Below are 7656 nucleotides of genomic sequence, written 5' to 3'. Positions count from 1 at the left end.
TTGCTTTTTGTAACAGCACCCCAGCATGTCTTATGAATGATTTCCAAATACCCCCCTTGAAGGTCACCCCTCCCTCCAGGATGCTGCATTTAGATGTTGGTGGTCTGCCTTCATAACCTGTCACGATGCGGGAAGAATGTGACACTCAATATGAGAATCAACAAGCTTCATTTATTGGCATCAAGCACTTTGCTTTTAAGCATTTCTATAATGAGCTAATACATATTGCAAAAGTTGAGCTCATGATTGGTTCACTGCTTAAAACATTAACTTCATCCTTCATACATTCCTTGTAGTTATTTGGCTGCTTCTACACCCTTGTACTAAATTGCTAGATCCTGTTTCCTATTCTGTTTCTCTCTTCAAGCAGCACGTACATGTTGCAATGTTCTGGCCACAGTTACACTAGCTGAGTTCTGTACTTTGGTAACTTAGATAATGTTATCTCCTTCATATTCACATGTCCTTGCTGTTCCAACCGCCCCTCTACAATAACCCTGCATTGGCAAAGCTGATCTGCTGTTTGGTTTGACTCCAGTGTCTTTGAGGTGTGAGAATCAAGGGTTCCCTTCCTTGAATTCCAAGGTTTCCATCCAGGTGTTCTATTTTAAATGCAGCTGTGCAGCACTCAGCTTTTCCCATGACAGAATGACAGCATCCTTGAGGTTGTAAGATCATGTCCTGCAACCCCTCCACTCATGATCAGCCTTTGGAGGATGCTCAGGGCTAAGTCCTGTCAAGCTCTGAATCCCTTCAAGCATGAAGAATCCATAATCTGTCCATGTCAAACCTAGACAAGTTCTTTACCACTCTCACACAATGATATCTTTTCTTATGTTTCCCTGGAATTTCCCTTATTTCCAGATGTGCCTGTTGCCTCTTGTGCCTTCACTGGATGGGACTAAAGAGAGTCAGGCTTTATGTTTTGGACTCCCACACAGCAGCACTTTTACCCATTCCTGGGAAGCGTGCCTGGATGCACTCTCTCCTCCAGGGGGAACAACCCCACCCTGGGCAGCCCCTCCTGTCCCAGGGGCTCCAGTCAGCTCCTGGGCTCTGAGGCTCTTTGCTGGTACCAGTATGTCTGTGCCTCTCCCTTACTGGGCAGCTGCTCTTGATGGCAGCTGTTTTCTGAACACTGTGGAGCAGACACAAGGGATGCCATTTCACAGTCTGATGGTAAACTCCTTCCTGAGGCAGCCCAGGATGCTGTTGGATGCCTTGGATACTCAGCCAGCCTGGCAAACATCCTTCCAAGAGCAAAGGGCACTAAGAGGAAGAGACTTGAAACCACTGGCACAGCCTGGAGATGCCACAGCTCATGACCCTTGGACAGAGATGAGACAGAGGGAAGAGAGAGAAGTGAGTGACACGATCCTAAAGAAGAGGAGCTTTTGGAGACTCTGGTGGCACATGTTGTGTGGGGAACAGCTGGGGCACTTCCTACAAAGGCAGATGCAAACAGCGGCACTTTGCTGCCCCAAGCCAACATCTCCTGCCTGCATAGGACCCTCCAGCACTTCTGCTCCCACTAACAGGACTCTGCCTGGGATATCCTTTGACTTCTCATTGTGGCACATGAAAGGATTCTGCAACTCAGAGAAGGAATGTCAGAAATGAGGAAATGGAATGGCAGCCTTGACAGAAACAAAAGCACAATCTGTGCCATTAGGGAACGTATTTTTCTTTGGAGATGAGTCTGTTGGAAAATTACTACTCTTGTGAAGTGACTGTGGCTCTGGGGTGGTGCAGGAGAAGTATAAAAGCAGGCTCTTCTCCTCACTCTCACATCCAGTCCACTTGCCTAAATCTCATTGGAAAGAAGGTGAGGTTGAAGACTTTTCTCTTTTCCCTGCTCCTCTTCTTCCTCGTCATGTTTTTGTCACATACCTGTCCCTTTGTTCTATGTTAACCTGTAGGGCTGCTTATGATGGGAGAGGGAAGGGGGCAGACAATATGCATAGGGAGAGGTTGGGGCTTGACTGAACTGGGTGATGGGATAGGTGGGATTTCCCTGGGGTTGGTTGCTCTTGGCAGAGAACTTCTTGGCTAAACAGTAGGAGAAGCCCAGGGGCATCAGTCCAAAACCTTCAGTTCTCATTTACATTTTGGCTTGACAATGCACCCTCATGTTGAGGTGCCATTCAAACACGCCTCATGCCTTGATTTTCCCTGCCCTCTGTGCCAGGTGCATCTCCAGCCCAGGACATGTCGTGCTACACCCCGTGCCTGCCCTGCCAGCCCTGCGGCCCGACCCCACTGGCCAACAGCTGCAATGAGCCCTGTGTCAGGCAGTGCCAGGACTCCACTGTCTTTATCCAGCCTTCACCTGTGGTGGTGACCCTGCCCGGCCCCATCCTCAGCTCCTTCCCTCAGAACACCGCCGTGGGATCCTCCACCTCCGCTGCCGTTGGCAGCATCCTCAGCTCTCAGGGAGTGCCCATCAACTCTGGGGGCTTTGACCTCTCTGGCCTCGGCAGTGGCCTCTGTGGCAGGAGGTGCTTCCCCTGCTAAAGCTGCTGCCCTGCCCCAGGGTCTCCACTTGGATCCACCCTTATCCCTCTTTTGCCTCATTAAATTCTGCTGCATCCCAGTCCACGCCCCTGTGTCATCCTTTCCCCTGCAAACACTTTCCTGAGGCAGAGATGTTGTCCCAGGGTGTTTCTGACAGGGAGTTTTTGGAGGTGTTTTGCATCATTTGTCACCACAGGCTGGCTCTCGGTGAGATCAGCTGTGCTTTGAGTGACCCCCTGGTTTCTGAAATTTTCTGTCTATTTGGGGCAGGAGAGAATTACCCCACACAGTACACTGACTAACACATCCTCACTTTACGCACCTTTTCATTTTTCCTTGCTACACTCAACAGTGTGACACAAGTACTCATGAGTGAATGTTACTGACAAGACACAGGCACCAGTTTCCCATCAGACACCAGCAAAATCCCTCCTAACATTATTCTGACGTTGCATCAGATACTCTGAGTTCCAAGAAAACTCACCCTGGACACTTCCCATGATGGGTCACCCCATTTTCCCGTATCCCACCACACTCATCATCACAAATTTCTTCCTCTTGTCCCATCTACACCTACTCTATTTCTATATGGGACTTTTTATCCTTTTTCAATCACTGCAGGCCTTGGAAAAACACCTCTCTCCAACTTTCTCATGTGACCCATTTACATATTGAAAGCCTGCAATATGATCTTTCCAGAGACTGATCTCCTACCTGAAAAACCTCATCTCCTCACCCTTTCTCGATAAGAGAGGTGATGCATCCATGTGATTACGTTTGCAGCCCTTCTCTGGAGCTGCTCTAACAGGTCTGTGTCTATATTGAACTGAGGACTCCAGATTGGTTGCAGATGGCCAGGTAGGGTCTAATGAGAGCAGACCAGAAACAGAGGATCCCCTCCCTCCCTTGACCTTCTGGCCATGTCTGTGTTTGTGCATCACAGGACATGACTGAGTTACTGGGTTGCAAGAGCACATTGCTGGCTCATGTCAAAATTTTCAGCCTCCATTATCTCTGATTCCTTCTCTACAGGACTGCTCTAAACTATTTATCTTCCAGTCTTGGCCTTGTTGAAGTTCCTGCATCCCACATGGGACCATTCCTCAAGTCTGCCAAGATCTCTCTCGATTGAAACACTTTCCTCCCATAGCAGTGCAACCCTCAGTTTGGTGTCATGCACAAACTTCTTAAGGAGGCACTCAATCCCACTGTCTATGTCATTGGTGAACATATTCAACAACACTGAAACCAATATTGATCTCTGAACAACACCAGTCATTGCTGGTTCCCAGCTGGACATGGAACCTTTTCGTGTTTTAGATTTTTTTGTTGAATTTTTCCATGCCAGCATGTGGTCTTGAAGGCATATGCCAGGGTTGGGGTGTGGGGTGGTGGGCTGTGATAGAGGTGTGCATGGCCACTGCTGGGGCACTGGCCATGGGGGATGGGGGCAGGCAGCGGAGGAGGCCGAACTCCTGAAATGAAAATGGTGGGGGAACTGAGGGGGGAAAAAAGAGGCTGGTAGTTCTGGTTTGCTCTCTCTCTCTCCTGAAATGGAATCCAGAAGGTTCCTGACTCCCATCCTCACCTTCTGACCGCTGCCACCTCACTGCTGGACAGTGCCAGCTGTACCCACGCCGTCTCCACCTGGAGCCTGCCCTGCACTTTCGCTGCCAGCCATCCATTCTTTGGCACAGGTCCTGCACTCCTCATGGCAGTGTTTCCCCCTCTCCCTGCCATTTCTTAACACCTGGAGTTCCTTGCCAGTGCTGTCTTCTGACTGCTGCTGCCTCAATGCAGCAGGACAGCGGCTGGACTCACACCATCTCTGCTCCAAGTCGCCACTTCCACGTGGCCATCGCTGCCATCATTTATCGCTTGCGCAGCCGCGACTTGACCATGGCACGCTGGCATTGTGATGTCCCAGCCACACAAGGACCGTGTGGTGCCTCCGCAGTGCAGGGGGAGAGGAATTTTTGGATGACATTTTCTCTGTTATTATTTGGGTGTTGTTTTGTTCTGCTTTGTTCTCTGTTTTAGTAAAACTGTTATTTGTTTATCATGTTTTTCTATACTTTAGTCGAACACCTTATAATTTCAAATTTTCGTGATTTGGTGAGAGGGCTTTCTATTCTGTCAGAGGTCCTGCCTCCTGGCACACATTGTCCATAAAAACAAGAGAAGCCTTTAACTGTAACTACTTGGATGCAGCCAAAATGCCTTTGCGAAACAGAGACTTTCTTGTGGGAAAAGAGAGGTAAAGAGAAAGGAGGAGAGGAGGGGAGAGGAGAAGAGGGAGAGGAGAGGGAGAGGGAAACCAGGCTGTACTTTCTCTGGCTAGGATGGAGGTCACTGTCTCCAGAGCAGTCAATATCATTCTCTGTGTTCAACTGTGTGACTAAAGCAGTGCAGAGAACACACCAAAGCCTGAGCTATTGCTGCTTAAGGCTTGCTCATCATCAAGACCATCTCTCTTTCTCACTCTGCATCCCCTGCAGTGGAGGCCAGGGGGGGACAAGCAGCTGGAAATGACACAGCCATGACAGATGAGCTCAGTTGACCAAAGGACTATTCCATGTCTTACAGTATCAGAGAATCATTTAGGTATGAAAAGACCTTGGAGATCAAGGAGTCCAACCATTAACCCAGCTCTGCCAAGCTCAACCCTAAACCTTGTCTCCAGGTGTCACCTTTGCAATCTTTGAAATCCCTCCAGGGTTTGTGACACCACCACTGCCCTTGACACATATGACACCACGCTCAACCATAAAGCTCTGGGCATCTTCCCAATGGTGCTGTTCTTCAGACACTGCCTGGGCATCAAACTGGTGCCAGGTGCAGGGTGGTTGCCTTTGAACCACTTAGTATTCTCTCTTTTTCCCCGTCCCGTCATAGACTGTGCTGATGTTGACACCAGGAGATCCCATTCTCCCCAGTTCTCCCGCATCCCTCAGGGTCTGTGGGTCATTAGAAGAGCTGCTCGGTGCTTAGTGCTGCTCATAACACCACACAGGCCCACAGGCAGTGCTTGTCCTCCTTGCCCTCCTCCTTCCCTGTCTGTGCCAGGGCTTGCTGGCAAAGCTTGTGGAGAGATGGAGGCAGAGAGAGACTTAAAGCAGGTGGAGAGGCAGTGGGGGTGGGCTGAGTGTCTCCAAGGCTGTCCAGGAGCTCTGCAAAGCAGTGCAGTGACCAGCAGCACAGGCTGCAGAGACTCACAGCTGAGGGAGAGGAATGTCTGCAGGACACAGCTGGGCAGGATGACACATAGTCATGCCCAGTCCCGAACACAAGCTGGTGTGGTACCACGCAGCCATGCCCCCCACCCACACTCCCTCAGCCGCTGGCGGGCAGCAGCCCCAAAGCAGGGTGTCATGGTTTATGTTCAGGCGGAAATTAAGCACCACACAGTCACTCACTCAACCTGCTCCCTCTCCCCCAAATACTATGGAATGGGGAAGAAAATCAAAGTAAACCTTGTACAAAAAACTTGTTGAGATAGGAACAGTAAATACCCCCAGTTCATAGACTGGGCATGACGTTCTGTGGTGTGGAATAACCCTTTGGTCAGTTTGGGTCACCTGTCCCAGCTCTGCTCCCTCTCAGATTCCTTTGTGAACCTCAATGGCAGAGCATGAGGCAAAACCCCCTTTTAGCATGAACAGGACTTATGAAAACCCCAACCCATCAGTGTGTAATCAACACTGTTCTCATTCTGAATCCAAAACACAGCACTGGAACAGCCACTGAGAAGAAATTAACTCCACCCAGCTGAAAGCAGGACACAGGGCCAGGGAAAGGGGCTCCTGCAGTGACCCTGTCAGAAGAGGTGCCACTGCCCCAACTGTGCCCAGACCCCAAGGACTGTCCTCAGCCCCCTGGGATGTGTGAGCAGAAGCGTACCCAAGAGATCCATGGCAGCAACGATGCTGTTCTGCTCAGCATCCACTGGTGGCATCACCCGTGTTGAGGACAGCCTGTAACACAAGAACAACGCTGAGCAAGGGGAGCAAGGGCAGGGCAGGGTTACTGGGATGGTGAGGAGGTTGGAGCCCTTGGCTTAGGCACAGGGACTGTGAGTGTGGAGGGGAGGATGCTTTGTGTCAGAGAGATTAAAATAATCCTTGGAGCACCTACAGTCAGAGAAGAGGATTGGTTCATTCTATCCAGCCACAAAGAGGCTGAGAAGGTGAGAAAGCAGAAATAGCCTGATGGAGCAAGTTCAAACACTCCTGTCTGAAAAGTCACTGAAACATCTTCCTCTTTAACTGCCTCTCAGAACAAAACCTGAAAAAGATCTCTCTCCTTGGGAATGTTGGGAGAGCAGCTGCGGGAGAAAGGATGACACAGAGGCACGGACTGGGATGCAGCAGCATTTAATGGGTGAAAAGAGGGAAAAGGGTGGATCCAAGTGGAGACCCCAGGGCCATGGGCAGCAGCTTTAGCAGGGGAAGCACCTCCTGCCACAGAGGCCACTGCCGAGGCCAGAGAGGCCAAAGCCCCCGGAGTTGATGGGCACTCCCTGAGAGCTGAGGATGCTGCCAACGGCAGCGGAGGTGGAGGATCCCACGGCGGTGTTCTGAGGGAAGGAGCTGAGGATGGGGCCGGGCAGGGTCACCACCACAGGGGAGGGCTGGATGGCCACAGTGGAGTCCTGGCACTGCCTGACACAGGGCTCATTGCAGCTGTTGGCCAGCGGGGTCGGGCCGCAGGGCTGGCAGGGCAGGCACGGGGTGTAGCACGACATGTCCTGGGCTGGAGATGCACCTGGCACAGAGGGCAGGGAGAAGAGGAGAATGAGGGGGATTTAAAGAGCAGTTTGTCACTGCACCAGGACACAGAGCCTTCCCTTCAGCTCACAAGAACTCCACCAGAAGCAGCATGCTCTCCAATCAGTTCCCCACCCAGACCAATGCTCAGGAGACACCTGAGCCAAGCCTCAGCCCCTCTCTTTCTGCCTCGATCCCTCTCCCATGACAGACAGTCCCAAGAAACCAAATGGTGAAAAGAGGGTGAAATGTGCTTGGAAATTGCACAGTCAGGGAGTGGAGGAGAAGGATGAGGAGGAAGACAAGGAAAAGCTTCAGCCTCTTCTTACGCCTAGTTCTCTCTGCCATAATACTTTTACCAATGATACAATATATG

The 7656-nt window shown here is 50.8% G+C and overlaps 2 protein-coding genes across 2 annotated transcripts; one reads left to right on the top strand and one right to left on the bottom strand.

Moving 5' to 3' along the window:
- Positions 1 to 2208: 2208 nt before the first annotated feature.
- On the top strand, positions 2209 to 2514 carry LOC139682778 (feather keratin Cos1-1/Cos1-3/Cos2-1-like). The gene has a single exon (XM_071577342.1). It carries the CDS (start codon positions 2209 to 2211, stop codon positions 2512 to 2514), a length of 306 nt encoding a protein of 101 aa, XP_071433443.1.
- A 4438-nt stretch (positions 2515 to 6952) lies between these two features.
- On the bottom strand, positions 6953 to 7258 carry LOC139682791 (feather keratin 1-like). The gene has a single exon (XM_071577364.1). The coding sequence runs from the start codon at positions 7256 to 7258 to the stop codon at positions 6953 to 6955; it is 306 nt and encodes a 101-aa protein (XP_071433465.1).
- Positions 7259 to 7656: the final 398 nt, after the last annotated feature.

The sequence above is a fragment of the Pithys albifrons genome, chromosome 25 (genome assembly GCF_047495875.1).
Source record: "Pithys albifrons albifrons isolate INPA30051 chromosome 25, PitAlb_v1, whole genome shotgun sequence".
Taxonomy (NCBI): domain Eukaryota; kingdom Metazoa; phylum Chordata; class Aves; order Passeriformes; family Thamnophilidae; genus Pithys; species Pithys albifrons.
The sequence above is the reverse complement of the archived record's forward strand: the minus strand, read 5'-3'. Positions and strand labels throughout refer to the sequence as shown.